Below are 19,005 nucleotides of genomic sequence, written 5' to 3' on the forward strand. Positions count from 1 at the left end.
TTAATATTTTTTATAAATAGTGTTAAACTCGTGCGATTGTTGGCGTTCGTTTTATTTTATTAGAAATAAAAACAGATTACAATGGATACATCAATTCTATTCGTCCATTAATCAGTTTACGATGTTTGAATATTGGTACACAGATGGACCTTTGGAAATTAATAGTTTTATTTTAGAAAAATACCTACACTATTTGTACTTTTCCATAATAAACTTATCATTAAAAATATTAATTTAATCTAGGCTCCTTCGTCAGACGATTCGGAATTTGTATTATTCGGATACAGATATAAACAATAGGGCAGAACTATTTTGTTGAATTCTAGTGTCGTTAAAGGTATCAGCCGGTATAATTCATCTAGTACCACCTGAAACGTTAATTATAAAATGAAAACCAATCGATATAAACATTTTTAAAAACTGTAAACGTGTTTTTTTTTCAATTTAAATGTATAATGTACGTATAAGTTAAATTTTGTTGTTGTTTAATTTCTATCTGTATACACCAAATACTTTCATATCTACCTTCGCACTAACTCCTACTACACATCTGTTATAAGGAGTGCGCTCATTCGGGGGCTCACTTTGCAGATCTTCATTGCTATCATCCGTGTCATCGCCTGTTAATTCATTTTCATCAACTAATATTGGTAAATTTTCAACTGGTACTGATTCGATTGTGGACAATCTCCTTTCGCACTTCAATTGTACCATTGAAAAAAATCCCAATAACATTAAAATAATGACAAATTTCATCCTAAACTTATTTATAATAGGCGCACGTAACTATACCGCTCATCCTGGAAGAATTAATCTAATATGTGCAGTTCGCTCAACTTTCTTGGCTTTAAAATAAAATTCAATTGGCTTATCAACCTACGTCTTACGATAACTGTAACTATCCTGTCATAGGAAATTATTTTTATTATTTATCTAATAAAGAATATTAAACTCGAATAATTGTTGGTCGTGTTTTTACTTTATTAGAAAAAAAAATGATTATAATGAATACATCGATTCTATTCGTCCATTAATCGGTTTACGATATTTGAATATTGTTACACAGATTGACCTTTGAAAATTAATTGTTTTATTTTATAAAAATACTTATATACTATTTGTACGTTTCTATAATAAACTTTTTAATAAAAATATTAATTTTATTCTTCAGCGTCCGACGTTTGGGAACTTGTATCTTTCGGAAACAGATATAAACAATATAATGGAACCAAACTGTTAAACTCTAGGGAAGATAAAGATGTAAGCTCGTATAATTTTTCTCGAACCACCTATAACGTAAATTATTCAAGGAGAAACAATCGAAATAATTAAATTGGACAAATTGTAAACATTTCTTATTAAAGTTCAGGAAATATATATGTAAATAAATTCATTTACTTTTCTTAAATCTCCATCGATATACTAAAGTTTCTCGCTTACCCTGCCATTAACCCTTACTGCACATCGTTCATTAGCAGTGTATTTAGTCGGAGGCTCACTTTCTACATCCTCATCATCATCATAAGTATCATAGTTTGGTAAATCATCTTCATCAATTAATACTGGTAAATCTTCAATTGGTACTCGTTGGATTATAGACAACCTCCTTTCACATTTTGATCGAACCATTGAAGAAAATCCCAGTAACACGAAAATAATGAGAAATTTCATCCTGAGCTTATTTGAGCAAAGCTATCGCTCACATTGAGAGAATCCAATGAGTGCAATTCGCTCAGTTTTCTTTGTTTTAAAATAAAATTCAGACGGCTTATCAACCTAAGTCTTAGGATATAACTATAATTCCTTTCATATGAAGTTTTTGTATTGTTTTTCTCATAAATAATGTTGTACTCGTGTGAATGTTGGTGATGTTTTTGCTTTATTAGTAATAAAAAATATTTATGCTGTATATATCGATTCAATTCGTGCATTAATCAGTTTATAATTTTTAAAGATAGTCAATACACATACTGTCAATAGGAAATTATTGGTATTAAAATAAAGGTAATAACTTTTCCTTCATCGCATCTAGTGTATATAAGTGATTTTATTTTCACGTGCCAAACAACAGTTTAGCTGTAAATTTTGAAAAAATGGGATTCCTTTAAAGTTTTATTAGAACAATACTTACGCCTTTCGTACTTTTCCATAATAAAGAGTATATTTATTAAAAACAGCAATTCTATTCAGCTTCTTCGATCATTTCGATGTCTACGACTTATGGATGCATGTACAGACAATAGATTCGAACTATGCTCTCCAACTCAGGCTGCGTTAAAGCTATCAACCCGTATAAACCTTCTGTTATCAGCTAAAACGTAAATTATTAGACGAAAACCAATCGATATTATCAACCAGTAAATATTGCAAACATTCCTTATTAAACTTCAGGGATACATATTTGCAAATAAGAGCATTTATTTTTTATATATTCCCATCAATATGGTAAGCATTTTTCCACTTACCCTGCGATTAACTCTATCTGCACATCTGTCATAAGAAATGCCTTCAGGTGGAGGCTCCATTTCGACCATCACAAAATCACCATCCTCCCCCATTAAATCATCTTCAGGAAATACTGGTATATTATCAACCGGTACTCGACCGATTATAGACAACCTCCTTTCGCATCTTGATCGAACCATCGAATAAAATCCCAATAGCACAAAAATAATGAGAAATTTCATCATAAATTTACTTGAGCAGAGCTATGTCTCACAACGGGAAAATTTTACGTGTGCAAATCGCTTCTTACTTGGTTTTACAATAAAATTTTGTAATCGGCTTTTCGACCTACGTTTCACGATAACCACATAATTCCTCTCATATGTACGTTTTTTTTTATCATTTTTCTCATAAATAATATGAAACTCGTGTGAATATTAGTGATATGTTGCCTTTATTAGAAATAACAAAATTTTTAACAAAGAATACGTGCTTTCTATTCTACAGTATTTTTGGGACAGTAAATTTTCGTCGAATACTTGCATACACGATTATCTAATTTAATTCGATTTATAGATTCTTTAGGAAACATCAATTTTTCACATATTCAAACAGTTAAAATATTGTTATTTAAAAAATTACATAGAAGATAGTGTAAAATGGATATACCGATTTCCCAAACTACAAAAATGAAGTTAACATAATAAATTCTATAATTATTTTTTGCAAACTTTGGTCATTGGTGATAGAGACAAATGACGTTTTTTTTTTATAAACTTTTTTCTGGAACAAGATCGTATTATCTTATTTATAAGGAAAAGAATAATACGTCTTTCGATGAATGTATACATTATGATATCATTTATAGGGCACACCATGACACCAATAGCTCAATAGTCCGAGTAGATTTCGTTGCACGCAATATCGGCTGGATCGCATTTCTCACTGGCTATCTAGACCACTACGCCGTTACTACTATTGACAGACCTGTTACTACTTGTCAGAAAAATTGTAATAGGTATATGTTAGGTATATGCATTGAATTTTCAACCATTTTCACGTCGAATGGGATATTTTTCCCATAAATCCTTCGTGAGATTTAAAAAAAAAGTCATTTTTCAGAGAAAATATAATTATAATTATGAGAGTGAAAGAGTTGAGATCCACTGAGAACGGTGGATGGGCAGTCTAAGTATAAGTCTCTCTGAATTTTGTTGATTGTCAGTAGAAACCTACACAGTCCAGACCTTTCTATTGTTTTCTCGCGAATAAGCAAAGATAAGTGGCTCTTATTATTCAGTCAGAGTGGATAAAAAAGGATTTCGTATAGAAGAAATGATAATTAAAAAGATAAATAACAAAAATACTGATAATTATGAACAGTTTAAATAAATTGGAGCCAGAGAAGAAAGGATAGGAAATCGTGCAAAAAACTGTTGTTAAAATGTCGCTTATCGACAATTTCAGCTACGTATTTCCATTGTTCGATAAAATTCAAATCTCGGTGGAGAAAACATTTCTTTTTTTTTTCGTATTTCTTCACGATGCAGGGAGGTCAGTCGTCGGCGTATTTCGTTTTACTTTCAAATGATAAAATATGCGAAGAACCGTTGCACAATGGGTGAAAAAAAATTTAACGAACCCTGAGAGAGACAGCTTTTAAGGCTCGCTAGAGAAAAGTGCAGGCGTAGCTTGACGAAAATAATGGGAAGCTGACTAAATATTATTTTAACTCCGGATTTATAGAGTGGGTCTGTCAGAGAACCGGATAAGAGTCAAGCGGTTTAGTTTTCTAATTGGCACGAGTCTCGAGATAAGTAGAGTAAATAGAAACTAAACAATTTAGTCTTCACAAAAATTATCAATAATAAGATAAAGCGATATAACAAATACTAAGATTAGATAAAAATTGCAAATTTCGTAAGTAGTTATGACGGAACCCTTTTTAATTAAAAAACAGCGTGCAAAATCTGCGTAACGCCTGTGTGAAAAATAAACGCAATTAAAATTGCGAATGCACAACGAACGAATAATTACTAGCTATAACTCTTCAACCACAGTGAGGCTAGTAACACCCTGTCTGCTCGTCAAAGTGCACAGTTATGCAAAGCTAGCAGCACTTTCGTTTTTCTCCTCGAAAATGGATGTAGCATTTTTATTAACGAGCTGTAATTATATAAATTTCTTCATTACCTTGAGAACAGGCGAGCTTTCTGTTTACTGTTACCGTACATCATCTAGGTTGAGCTTTCATTTAAAATTACTGAAAAACTTTTAATAATATTAAGTATAAAAGTTAAAATTAAGAGTCACCAAGAAAATATAATTTTTAATAATTACTTAACAACTTTCACAGCGTTAATAAGTAATGATAAAAAAATGTTAAATTGCCGCCAGAATTAAATCCACAAGAAGCTTACACTGTGAGCATGTACAGTTACAGTACGTAAAAAGGTTAAACTACTAATCTACCATTCTGATTGGTTCAAGAGCTATTTCAGTTTCCTTAAATATTTCAAGAACAGTGGATGATGGGAGCTAGTATAAAATCAATTGAAAACTGTATGAGGGCTTTGTCTACATAAGCCACTAAAATTTGATTAACTCCTTGGAATATACAACAGTAGCTAAAAAAAGAAATACAGCACGTGAAACAGTTAACCTTCTTAAAATAAAATTAAAGTAAAACGATAATTAGAAATGAGCAAATTAAAGAAAGCAAATCCATTGGATTGGCAAACGAGACACGAGCCTTCAGCCTCTCACAGCTCGTCGTTAATTACGCGGAAGCCTAGCAAGGTAAAGGGTATCGAATATGTATTGGGTTTCAGGTTCTCTCTTGTTACCTGGATTTGCAAATACCGTCTCTCGCAGTAACATATATATATATAGCAAATCTAGAACACCGTAAGTTTTTAATCTATCCCAAAAGCAATATACGCTCGCAAAGAGATTACATCATGCATAACACGATAACCACAACACGAGATAAACCAAACAGCAATTACACGGCATAATAAAAGAAGTATATAAGAAAAACTTTGTCAAAATCTCCATCGTCACGACACTCAAAACTATTTCTCCATCCTGAGAAATAAATTTGTCGCAAAGAACAGCGTCTACTGATCGAAATAACAGATAGATCAAGGCAGTTTCGTCACGATCTATTTTCTCACGTAATCATCCCTATATCAGTTAGTTTTTTTTCTCCCCAAGGGCCACGAGATACGATTGCCCAACTTTGTCAAGACACGTTTTATTTCCATTTCTCAAGCGAGCCGATAAGAGCGCATATAAAATGGTACACGAGTCCATCGGAGACGTATAATAATGTGGTAAGAAGACCATGGATTTTATCCAACAATCTCTCTTCAAGAGCGGATAGGTTTCTTACATAATGGCGAGCTTCTGATCTAATGGTATAATTGCAGAGTGCCATCATAACGCACAGTCCTCTACGCTGACTGTGCTAAAGCGCACACTTGAAACAACAATGTACCGCATTTAGTACTTGCAGTTACAGAGCACGTGTCCTTGAATCCACGTACCACTACTAACTGTACTACTAATGTACCCAACCACTACCAACAAGATTTCAGCGTCCATGTGCACAACCACCGCGAAAGCAGAACAGCTTCGATACTTGCTTAGGCAGAATCCAGCTTTGACGAGGAAAACCACCACGTGAATGGAAATACAATGGCGCGCCATTGGATAATCGCGCCCATCGATCAGGCTTCTTCCATAATAATAATATGGAGGACAAGAAAAATTCTGCTCCGTGGAGAGAAGAATCTGGCAAATTGTGGAGGATTGTCGAGGAGCACCTTGGGCTCCTGTGACGTTTCTTATATGGATTTATTTTTTTATGCTTTGGAAACGTGATCGAAGAGAGGGAGAAAAGAGGGGGAGTCTGGGACAGAATGGGGGGGGGGGGGGGAGTGAGAGATACTTTCCCATTGAGAAGTTTTCATCGATCTCTGCACGAATAGCTATCCACGTTTTTCCTCACCTTGTCGTTACTCACAATGACGCAATCTGACTCACATAAGCATTTCAAAGAAAAACCTCGAGATAAAAGATATATAGCTCGTACATCGGATTCGCGTAAGAGAGTGTTGCGCTGCAAGTGTATTATTATCAACGCACGGCCGCCATTGTTTTAACACAACAATAATTCTCTTATCTATCTTAATACCGCGCTTATGGAACCCCTTTTATCTACTATAATACCAACACCCCCCCCCCCTCCCCTCCCCCTTCTGCTATACCAGTTTATCCTATCATTTTCAGATACCAGAGTTCATCGAGGAACAAGTTTTTCAGCAACTGCTCCAAGATTCTTCGAGAAATAAATATACACTCTGTTTACACGTTTTATTATTATGTATACAGTCTTGTTGAAACACCCTCCGAGGCAAAAAATCGCTTTCCGATCTTGCACAAAACATACAGCGTTGTAAACTTTCCCGGAAGGTTTTAGAAATGTTTCTGACGCTATTCGAGCTATCGAGAGTTAATCAGTCGAATGTCGAGGCAAGAGATTCTCAAAACAATCGCTTTCTGCTCTTGAAGAAAACACACGTAGCGTCAGAAATATCCCAGGAACGTTTTAGAAAGGTTTCTGACACCACGCGAGCTATCGAGAGTTAATCAGTCGATTGTCGAGGCCAGGGATTCTCAAATTGAAGCAACTTTGCAGCTCCTGGCGATGTAATCGTATCAAGGGCGAGTATGGACAAAGGGGAACGATAGAGTTTTTCTTTTACGAGAGAGAAAAGCTTTTGATCATTTCGACGGTAACACAGGGCTCGTTAACCGAGTTCCAGAAGGTGAGGAGAATGGCAACGCTTTCGGGTCAAGTAGAAGGGATAAAGTTTTGAAGGGCATCAACGTACTAAATTTAGGCAAAAACCGTCGCTTCGAGCCACACGGTAGTTAGTGTGGGGAAACAGTGAGATTTTGGTACCCCCACTCTGGCTACTGCTGCCATATGTCACGCAGGTAATGGGAGTCGGAGTGGGGGGACCGAGTTCCCACCGTCCACCACCACTGACACCATTTTCTTGGCTGGGAAAATCTTTGCACACCCGCCAAGTCGCTCTGTATCACCAACTCGAAAAAGCTTCTTTCGCTGAATCCTCCTTGGTTCGCTATACGTTTAGTATCGCGCGCACAGGGTAGGTTATTGCTCTTCCCAACCTTTCTACTTGCCAATAAAACTACTACCACAACTATACGACTTGTGCCAGCAAGGATTCTTAATCTTCCACCGATTTAATCAACAAACCCTCCGCATACTCATATCTCTCCATAAAAACTCTCAATATTTGCCATTTTCTTACTCTCATTTGCAATTTTCCTTTTATTACGTTTTCCTCGCAAAAATATACCTATAAATTCGCTTTCTCGCAATATTACCTCGTTTACAGTTATATTTTTAAGGACCAGCTTTTTCATGAAAAAATACACAGTTTATTATTAAGAGAGAGGGAGAGGGGTGGGGGAGGGATATATATAAGGTAGAGTATATTTCAAGCGAGCTGTTATGGTTGATCCGCTTATCACGAGAGTTAAACGGCTAATAATACTCGGTGAGATATTTAGCATGAAATTAACAGGTGTAAAAGTCCGTCGGCCCGGAGTGAGAGCGAACGACGAGCCAAGCATCGATTGGCACGCATACAGCTTAAGATTCCAAGTACAGGAGAGACACGAACATCATTGAAGTATCAACCATCAAGGCTAATGATGAATGGCGGCTTCATGAATCACTTGACACGTGATATTTTTAGTTTTTCTTCCTCGACTCATCCAGTGGTGGTCACGACATTCTTCAGAATTTTATATAAACCTATTATTTTCCACTTGGTCGATATCGCGCACGAGAACACTCGATACATGCATCCAATGGGGGTGGGGGGGGGGGGGACGTCAGTTTACTAACGAGGGATTCTCCAAAATAAAAAACATTGTTTTGTTCTTTTTCTTCGTTCCTAATTTAGAGTCTGCGACGTAGGGTCTTGGCTAATGAGGTATACGTATCTTGTTCGTTGCACGAGTTTTGCGCCGTCACTCTTAAAAACTTGCACAACTCTACGTATATACATACAGTACAATCTTATTTCTCTGGAAAAGTGGAAATTAGCTTCCAGCTGCTTCATTAAAACCATTTTTGCGTCTTATTCAGTCGTTTCATTAATAAATCCAATTCGAACAGCAAATCTTCGAATTATGTTTTCTCTCCATTATTTCTTTCTTTTCATTTTTATTTTCGCGAATCGATACTATATATATCTATACAAAGAAAAGGAATCGAGTTAACGAAAATAATTCAATTTAACCAGCTAGTAATATTTGGATACACTTAATTTAATCAAATTTGTGGAGCAGAGGAGATTAAATTGTCAAAAATTAAGAAAATCTTCATTAGCAAAGCTATATTGGGTTTCCTCGAGGTATATATCGTTTATAACACTTATTTCAAAATTAATTTTCCAAAGGAACGGCCTCTCTGGAAAACTCAAGAGCAAAGAATTTTCTACGAGCTTCGACGATTGCTTTGGGGAAATTTACATTTATATAAAAAAGTATGGCGTGCGTGAGACATTTATGCGAGGGCTTGCTCTGGTTTTAGGGTGAGGACTGCGAGTTAGTCATCGGCTCAGGGAGACTTCGGCCCCTTGTTATTTTCATGGTAACCATAATCAATAAGACTCCGCACAAGGAAGTGCACACACTTTTACTCGCTTCTCTTCAACTTAAGCAGCAACATGCATTTTTCCCTGTTGCCTGCAGATATCGATGAAATATGTAATTAAACTTTCTTGACAGCGGTGCCTTTTCACCCCTCACGAATGCAGTGTAGTGAAACGCGAGGTTCAGTGGCAACTTTATTTCTCGCTAAATTATACGCAAAGTTTTAAAAAATTACTGGATGTCAATCGAACCTTCATCTATCTCGCGAATGTAACAAAGAGAACGGATCCGTCCACTGACTCAATCTTCTTCCATGGCGACTTGCTAAAGAAACTTTGACGTCGTGCACTCTCTATCGATCGTGTACTCCAAATTCACGCAAATATTACACCAGGAATAAAATTTATAGTTAAAATGAAAATTTCTTCTTTCGATCATTTCTTTCACTGATTTATCGAAATGAAACATAAATGTTATCCAAGTAAAGTTAGTAAAGAATTTAATTACTAAATTAGTCGAATCGATTAAATACTTCGTTTTGTCTTAAAAATTTATCAAATTAACTGCATTAGTTTATCGTTGCTTAAAATCACATTTCGTGGTTTGAAAGAGACGTGTTATTTTAACACTTTGAAAGGAGGCCAGTTAGTTAAAAGGATAAAATCGAACAAATATTTAAGTGAACCAAAGACTTGACATTTTTGTTTGAATAAAATTTTTATTTTATTGTTTAAATGGTTTATTTAAATTGTATCGTTTAAGTTAAAGATTAAAGTTAAACTGCTGCAAAGCAAGACGGGATAATTTAATAAAAAAATTAATCGAATGGCACGAATATAAATTTTATTGATTAAATTAAAATAACCGTTGTTTAATTTTTTCTTCCAATATACGCGGCGCTAGGGATCAGTGATTAAAATGATTTCGTCGCAAATGGAATATTCTCCAGAAATAGTTTGAGAAGTTGAGAATTGTTAAAGGAAGACATATATCTAATTATCTCTTCAAATTTAAAATAAATTCGCTGTTTAATTTGCAGAAAATGCAAACATATATAGAAAATTGTTGTATTTTAACACATATTCCCCTAACCCCTAAGGACAATGAATTTTGAAAAATCCTTTCATATTAACCGGATAACTGAACGTATCATTCAAATAAAAAGAAAGAAGATTATAATTTATCAAAGAGGAAATATTCATCCATCTACAAAATTTGTTCATGTAAAGCAGTATAAAGGGTACACATATATAACGTATAATATATAAAAAGTGTAGAAGTATATATGACTAAAAATTTCCCCCAGAGGATATGACAATAACATCGAGATCTTCTCCTGTAGAGTAAAAGTAAAAATTTTTTGAGTGTTATTGCAGCACGTGAACTACCTTAACTCATTCGCCGTTCTGTGGCGTTTCACGTTATACAAGAATGTCTCTCTCGTTATTAAAATCCGGTCACCATTGCTATACTTATACTACCCAAAAGCATAATATGTCCTTTTTAGCTTGATATCTGACCCGACATTGTCTGATTTATGTTAGAATGTCACTTCAGCGTATTATTATCAAGTATTATATTGAATCAATAAACATTGATGTTATTAAATTTATTTTATCATTGACAGAACTCGATATTTCTGCTGATTTCACAATTCCATTTCCTGAATCAGTTATTTTGTGGTTAAATCAACTATATACATGTATAATAAATTACAACAAATACTTATCCCGCATTTTACAACTAAAAATTTTACTGCTTTATAATCTAATAATACTCTTTCATATTTAGCACGACGCATTTGATAGATCTAACATCGCACACCCACGGTTACATCGTTTGCTCGAATCAACAGAATTTTGATTGATTCGAAGCTAAATATTAATTGATTCAACTACCTTTTTCTCTCAGTCTAGGTCATCATTCCAAACGTTTCAATTTCATTAGGGTTAAAAATTGAGTGACGGTAAAATGCAAGAGTATTGGAACATTTTATTTGAGTTAAATATCGGGAAATTTAATAATATTGCTCAATGCTAATTGAACGTTCGCTCCAACAGAGAGCAGGACGCGTAGTCGATTCCATTCTTCTTTCATGGCGACACAGAAAAGAAAACTTTGAGCATCGTTCACTTTCCATCGATCGTGCAGCACTCCAAATTCAAGCAAGCATTACGTCGATACAATGCACGTTATTGCCAAACAATGTTAAAGCATCTTTCGTTTCGTAGAACAGCCAAAGTATGCGACTATGCTGAAGCAAAGCTTACCATAAATTGCTAATTCATCCCACTATTGAAAATCCACCCTTCCCCCCCCCCTCCCCTCCTTTCCCTCTTCAACCATAATTCCACAATATTCTCAGCTGCTGCTTGCTAAGCGTTTAAACCAAAAATATATTTATCGTTCATTATAAATGGAATAAAACTCTGTAATACAAAACACCTTGACGCTAAAAATCAAAGAAATTTAAATATATTACAGAGTGTAACAGTTGCATTTTTTTCTACGTTATAATCAATAGGTATGATAAATGAGATATTTTCACAGTTGCTTAGAAAATAAAGATTGAGAAAATATTAAAAATAATTATCATCAAGAAGATAAGAGTGATGCTGTTTTCAAAGTAAATAAGTAGTGAACTGTGAAGTTGAAGATTTGTTTTTATTGAATAATAATAGGGTATATTTATTCACATTCGAGGTATATATATTATTATTAAAAGAATTACTTTTAATAGTATCTATAGTCAAGCCGGTGTTTATGACCTTTCGGTGTAAATGGATGCCCTATTATATCTGCTAAAACGAATATATAACAATAACATCTTCTCATTTTAACGTGTAGATGATACCCTTTGTTTTCGCACTGAATTATCTCAAAATGCCCGTTTGCTTTCTCAGAACTCCCCCAGTAGTATTTTCCTATCATTGAAAGTTGAGACCATTCGTACAACCGCCATGAGATATTTTGCTATAAACATATTAATTAAGGAAAAGATTGTAAAATTTACGGATCGATTAAGGCTCTCAACGTGCCAAATAATTTATTACAAAATTTGCTTATCTCTCGTGTGATAAGTGAAAAAATACTTGTAATAAAATTTTTAAGACTCTGAAAAGAATAATTATTTCAAAACACCCTCTTTGCTTTCTTAGAACTCCTCTATCAGTCTTTCCCTTTAACGGAAAGCTGAAACTATTCGTTTACGACTGACGCAAGATATTTCGTGCACTTTAAAAATAATAAAAAAAATGGTAAAACTTATATATGAATGAATGAAAACTCGGTGAGAAAAATAAATACAGAATTTGCCTATCTCATCTGATAAATGAAAATACGCTCGTAATAAATTTTTGAACACTTTACAAAGAACCTGCGGTTACAAGAAAAGTGATAAACGCGAGCGAGTGTGTATTCATTGTCAGCAAGAAATGCAATACTCGATAAGGACACAGGCGGTCATGTAGCACGACGAGCAGCAGATTGTTAAATTATTTTTGCTTAATTGGCAAAGCTAACGAGTATCTTGTGCAAACTATAGCGATTGCCTTTTTTCTTTTAGAAAAATCCAATATATTCTTTTTTATCTATCAGTCCACGTTCCTTTTGTGAACGAATATCACATATTTACTTATTAGTACTGTTTATTGCACGTACGGTCACGGCTGTTTCTATGATTATTATTTAACGTTTGCATAATGAACCTGATCAACTCGAGAATTCGCAATGCAAATAATGCAAAACACGCAAAGTGACATAATGCGTGTAACAAATAATCATTTCTTACTTGACTCAAAAGATAAATATATGTACACTCTCCTAAGATTGAAAACTGTAATGCATGAGACGCGCGGAGCATTTTGAACCTTATCCAAGTATGAAATGGAACAAATATATCCACGCACAACTGTTGCGTATAGTCGTAAATTTATGTAGAGCACTTCACAAAAGTCGAAGATAAATTGTGAATCAAACAGCCGCAGCTATCAACGCAATTTCTTCGAGAAATCAGCAAACTGATTTGTTTTTCAATTATTCTTTAATTTATGTGAGATTTTTCCAAAAGATCAAATCTAATCTGGAAAATTTACACAATCACTGGTTAGCTGGAAATAAAAACCTCGAATAATACAAGGATTTGCTTGGACCATTCTAATTTGTGTAAAATGTTTCCACGGAGGTATAGTTAATTTATAGATTCAAGAAATAAATTGGTATAGTAGAAACGCTAGTTGAGAAAATATATAAAAACTGATAAATTTTAAAGCATACTTAATTATTACTTACCCAAATTGTTCATCGCACTGCGGTTATTCGATGGCTTCGGGTAGAGCATGATGATGATCCTTGTTTATAGAGAAAAGGCGATGATTTCGCGTAGTCTTTTCCTCATTCAAATTATTGTGGTTTTTTCCTGTAGTAGAATACAAATAATACGCGCTCTGTTGTCACACAATGACACATCGTCGTTATTTGTTTACAATCACAAAAGCACTCGCTACACCAAGCACCGCTGCTTCATTCAACGTCAAAATTAAAATTCGATTAAACTTGTACCTCTCGTTTACCAAAATCTTATTATTTGCGCATAAATTTTTAAGTATGGTATTCTACGATTTTAGAACGAAAATAAAAACGGTTAATGTAGTCGAATCAAAATCAAAACCAGACTATAAATTGCAGAAATTGTTCGCTGAATAAAAAGCGAGGTTCGTTTCTGAAAAGTGTAATGCAGGGTACTGTTTAAAAAAAATAGCGGTGATACAAAACAAAGTTTTTCTACGCGATGTTTTAAATGAGTGAAGCTGGCAACGTTACGATGTTACCCTTGCAGCGTCTCGCTTTGGACTGTGTGAGCGCTTGGCCAGAGCCTATAGAAACCAATCTTATTGCCCCTTTCTACCTCCATCTCCAATATCTAACCAACTCTATCTTGATATTTTTTTCGCTATTTTCACATGTTTCGGAAAATTTCTATCCAAAGATTATTTCTCTATTAATATACATTTCCTGCACAAAATAATTAAATTTCTTTTTCTTTATTACGATCACTGAAGAAAGTACGCGACACGACCGAATTCGCATTGGCTTTCCGTTAAAAATCGATAAACCCTACTGATCGTGTCTCTAGATTCACAAATCATGCTTATAAAGGGGTCAGTTTTTAATTTATTTACTTTGATCGGATTTCTTTGGTTTATTTTATTCGAAATGTTCTGCTTTCTACAGACTTTTTAATAATATATATATACTACTATATGTACATTTTTTCAAACCGATGTTTTGTTTAATCAAATGATTTAAAATCGTCCGATTTACTTTTTAATTTACACTATTTGTATGTCTAGAATTTTGAGATTTTCATGGCATGCGTGAGGCCCTAAGATTCGGTTAGGTGTAGCAGTATACCTGTGAGATCTTTTGTGCGTGTAATTCAAAGGGCAGACTGTCGGGCTTCTCCCCTAACTATAAGAGCTCACCCTACTCCCTTCAACATCTATCTCTCCCCATATCGGCCTATGGTAGGGTCTGCTCAAATGGCTTAGACCGAGATGCACACACACAAAACTTTTACCGAGTAAATCGAATTCATTAAATATTTCCCTAAAAGTCGTATCAGGATTTTACCGATGTAATTATAAAAATTCTCATCTCGTCGTTAGTGCAGTTAACATCTCGATCAATTATATGGAACCTTATCAAGTAGCTAGAATTATTAATTCTAAAAACTTGAAATTTTGCAAAAAATCTTATTAGTGTATCGGTCAACTTAGAAAAAAGCCTTTTTAATTACTTCATAACATAAAAAATGAAAATGCCGGCTTTTAAATGTTATACTTGTTAATTTTGGATATAAACTTCCTAAGAATATTTAACTATTTCTTCATTTTCTTATATTAAACGGTCTTCGAACATTTTAAAAAATCTCGATTTAGTCACTCTTTTTTTAAAGAGCCATTTCTTGTAGAGCATAAAAGTATCAAAAACTTTCTCATCATGTAAATTTTTAATTTACAAATCAATTAAATTTAATTAAAAGCATAGGAAAATCAGAAATCAAACAAATTTTAGTTAAAGGATCTTTATTTAACACTAAACATGTCAATGAATTTCTTACTCGTTCGTTTTTATTTAAAAAAGATCATTTGACCACCAAATTCTAGCTTTAGCGTTAATGAATTTGGTAAATTATGAACAAACTGAAAATAAATAAAAACTTAAAAAATTCAATTGCCATAAATGATAAATACATTCTTACTCAGCTAAACAAAAATTGCAAGCATATAATCTTCTTTGTATAGCCTAAACTCGAACATCTGTTATAATCTGTCATTTTCTTTTTAATTATAATTTGTAAAGCTAACAAATGCTCTACATTTTTGAAGATATACTTACATAAACGCTTTCTTATATTTTTCATTACTATATAAATAAGAAGACAATTATTCCATGTATTTATATATAGATATGAGTGTGTACATAAGTGGTTACATTTACTATACAGAAGGCATTGATACAATAGAATTGATATATTTAAATACGAATATTGCTGAGAACTCCTACACAAGATCTGGTACCTGAGACATGTCCTAAAAAATAGAAACTCCTATAGACGATATATCAATATTAGTGTGCCTTATATATTCTAGATTATTCTACATATAAAACATTCTTTCTTAATATTAATAAAAACTGCACACATTTTTATTAAGATATGCTTGTTATACGATTAATATAATTATTGCTTTCCTTTTTTTTTATGAAAATCTCAGTTAAATCTTAGTTAAGGGGTTCGGTTAAGTATAACTTATATAAATTAAACTATATACAAATGACATACACAGAATCATTTCAAGTGTAAAAAGAAAGCACCTAATGTAAAATATGAATGTAAGTAGATCTAATTTTCTTACCAAACGACGTCTCATATCACTTCCTTTCAATTTGTAGTCCCTTTTCCAGCCAATTTTAGTTTCCATATCATGTCTGAGTCTGAATCTTGCACCCTAAAGAAAAATCTTGAATGAAATTAAATATTATAATCATAACTTATTAAATATATATAAACAAATCATACCGTAGAATCCCTATTAAATCTTATATAACGTGTATTGTTTAAACCAGCAGCTGTATGTACTGCCACCCCTATTCCAACAGGAAAGAGTATGTGATACCACATCTTTCTTTTTTATTCTGTATGTGAATTCTTTTTAAGCACTTATAATGAATTAATTTTACAATTACTCCGAATAAGATGTAGAAAATATTATTTGTATATTCTATCAACTGATGAATCCGATTTATCTCACTCAGTTACGCATGCGCCACATAGTCGGAGCATACATCAAAACATCGCATGTATGTATGTACATACAGTGGTGCCAATGATTATTATATGTATGTATACATTTGTGATGATGGATTGTGGGAATTTGGCGGTCCCACAGCCCCACTTTAACTCCCTATATGTATTTGTAAAAGTCAGGCCGATCAGGTTCGTGGTGGTGGCCCAGAATTCTCACAATAGATTCCCATCAAGTTCCTAGTTCTAACAGCCGTTTTCCAGAATTCACTGTTAGTACTGCGAATATTCTTCTGTCTTCTTTCATGCTTCATTCTTGACAAAGATATAACGATGTCCGCAGTACTGGCAGTGAATTCTAGAACACGGTATTTTAAACTACACTTCAAGCTGCGAGGTGAAATTACCCATAGTTTATGTCACACAAATTATAGATTTTCATTGTCCAATTCTTTTAAAAATTGGAATACGAAATTAACATTTAAATAAAAAAAAATTACAGTTAACATTTTTTACCAAATAGACATTATATCACTTATATGATATGAATGAATATGACGTATGAATAACACTGACTGCCGGTGTATTACCCGTGGACCGCGTGCTCTAAATTTATTTTGTATTTTTCATTATTCATGTATCAATAACAAATCATTTTGAAAATTAATTTATATATTAATAAAATAATCAATTATATAATTTACTAGTACACTAAATAATAACATAAAGGTAGAATTCTTTAATAATTTATTTATTGTTAATTTTATTAATTGAAATTTTCGATAGTGTTAAGAAATGAAAAATATAAGCATAAATATCAGATGCTAAAAAATTTAGTATAGTAGTATGTATAGAAATATAAGAAAATTTATAAAGAAACCTTGTCATCTGAAATTAAGATCAGTTTCATAGTGGGTTGTGTATTCTACTTAAGTGTTGCACTGTATTGTATCTCTCCATCTGAGTATTATCAATTTATTTATAACAAAAAATGTGTATCCTATCTCATCTATGCTATTGGAAAGAAAAGATTAGATATTATTTATTGTGTGATAAATTTTCTTTACTACTGATGAATGATATATACATTATTTAAGCTTATTATTTGTTTAGAAAAAATTCAGAAACATTTAACAATGCTGTTACGTCTGTATTCAATAATTGTGCTTGCTTTGGACCTGATGACACTTTTAATTGGAGTTTTCTTTTCTATATTGGTGACCTTATATCAAACATTTAAACCACCACCTTTAAAAAATCTTCAACGAGAAGTGGCACTAGTAAGTATAACAGCTATTAAAAACAAGAAATCTTATGTTAAATAATATCACTGCTGCTTGCTTATTAGGTAGTTGGAGCTGGAAGAGGGGTTGGTAAAGAAATAGCAATACAGCTGTCACAATTAGGAGTATCAGTGGCATGTGTCGATATTAATGCAGACACATGTAATGCCACTGTTAAGAAAATATCGCAATCGTTAGGAAATGCTAAAGCATACATCTGTGACGTGACAGATAAAAATCAGGTATAAATATATTTTAATATTTTGAAAATTTTGAAATAGATTTCTTATAACACTTCATGTTGACATTGGCTTTTGATATTATTTATCCACAGGTTTCAAAGACTGTGGATACTGTTATTTCTGAATTAGGGAATGTAACAATATTGCTTCATTGTTGTGGAGTGCCTAGCCCCCGTGCTTTAATACAAGATCCTCCTGAAATAATGCATACTATGAATTTATCAATCCTCAGTCACTTTTGGGTAAGAGAATGATAAAATAATAATTAATTGTAAAGAAATTTAGGTAAATAATATCTATTAAATAGTTGTTGGATTCTGTCTTCCCACGTATGCAACAAACTGGTAAAGGGCATATTATTATTTTATCATCCGTTGCTGGTTTGTCTGGAGGTTCAAGTGCAGGAGCAAGAGTCCCTTTATCCACTGCTCAATTTGCAGTTCAAGGCTTAGCTGAGTCATTGCAGACTGAGTTAAGACACTCGAACAGCAATATAATAATTACATTAGTTCATGTATATCCATTTATTGTTGGAATTGAAGCTGCTACAGATATTCGTTTTCGGTAATGTGATACTATTATAAATTAGAAAGTAATAATAATTTTATTTATTTGATGCTACTAATAATTAATACAACATAAATATATTTATAGTATACCGAGCTATTTTGGCACAATGTCTGCTACAGAAGCTGCAAGACAAATCATAGATGGACTGCGTAGAAATTATGCTGAATTTAGCGTTCCCGGTTATTTATTATATCTTGGACACGTTTTAAGGTCTCTATTTTTTTGAACTGACATTAATTAACCGTCTGCTTAATTACCAAAATCATAAATAATTATTTAAAATAAAAATAAATTATATTTCAGAATACTTCCAAAGAAAGCATCTTTCATGTTGCGCGACCTTCTGGACACTGGAGTTGATTTTGCATGATAGCAAAAAGTTAATTGTTATTCAATTAGAATATTAATTTCGACGTAATATTGGTTTCATATTACATAATTAAATATTTAGGTTGATATA

The 19,005-nt window shown here is 33.2% G+C and overlaps 2 protein-coding genes and 1 long non-coding RNA gene across 5 annotated transcripts in view; 1 reads left to right on the top strand and 2 right to left on the bottom strand.

Moving 5' to 3' along the window:
• The window catches only part of LOC136772416 (leucine-rich repeat-containing protein let-4-like), a 37,308-nt gene extending 23,325 nt beyond the window's left edge, over positions 1-13,983 (bottom strand). The window contains exon 1 of the mRNA XM_066725372.1: positions 13,435-13,983. Coding sequence (XP_066581469.1) covers positions 13,435-13,483 — 49 coding nt within the window. The 5' untranslated portion in view covers positions 13,484-13,983. The remainder of the gene's footprint in view (positions 1-13,434) is intronic.
• LOC136772604 (uncharacterized) lies at positions 46-2,801 on the bottom strand. The gene is made up of 3 exons (XR_010822490.1): positions 2,466-2,801; positions 1,441-2,311; positions 46-1,289 (listed from the first exon to the last, which is right to left on the bottom strand). It is a non-coding gene; the product is annotated as an uncharacterized lncRNA (long non-coding RNA).
• Positions 13,984-16,634: 2,651 nt separating the features above from the next.
• On the top strand, positions 16,635-18,987 carry LOC136772249 (17-beta-hydroxysteroid dehydrogenase 13-like). 3 transcript variants are annotated; one of them, XM_066725094.1, is made up of 7 exons: positions 16,635-16,847; positions 17,564-17,730; positions 17,799-17,975; positions 18,068-18,217; positions 18,283-18,539; positions 18,630-18,755; positions 18,849-18,987. In XM_066725094.1, the coding sequence occupies exons 1-7, from the start codon at positions 16,784-16,786 to the stop codon at positions 18,913-18,915; spliced, it is 1,008 nt and encodes a 335-aa protein (XP_066581191.1). In that variant the 5' UTR covers positions 16,635-16,783; the 3' UTR covers positions 18,916-18,987. The 3 variants fall into 3 exon arrangements, with proteins under 3 accessions (XP_066581191.1, XP_066581192.1, XP_066581193.1); XM_066725095.1 differs by lacking the exon at positions 16,635-16,847 and adding an exon at positions 16,892-17,179; XM_066725096.1 differs by lacking the exon at positions 16,635-16,847 and adding an exon at positions 17,375-17,393.
• The last annotated feature ends 18 nt before the right edge of the window (positions 18,988-19,005 follow it).

Source organism: Prorops nasuta, unplaced genomic scaffold (genome assembly GCF_024137725.1).
Source record: "Prorops nasuta isolate Cenicafe-Biocafe unplaced genomic scaffold, Cenicafe_Pnas_1.2 PNAS00004, whole genome shotgun sequence".
NCBI lineage: Eukaryota > Metazoa > Arthropoda > Insecta > Hymenoptera > Bethylidae > Prorops > Prorops nasuta.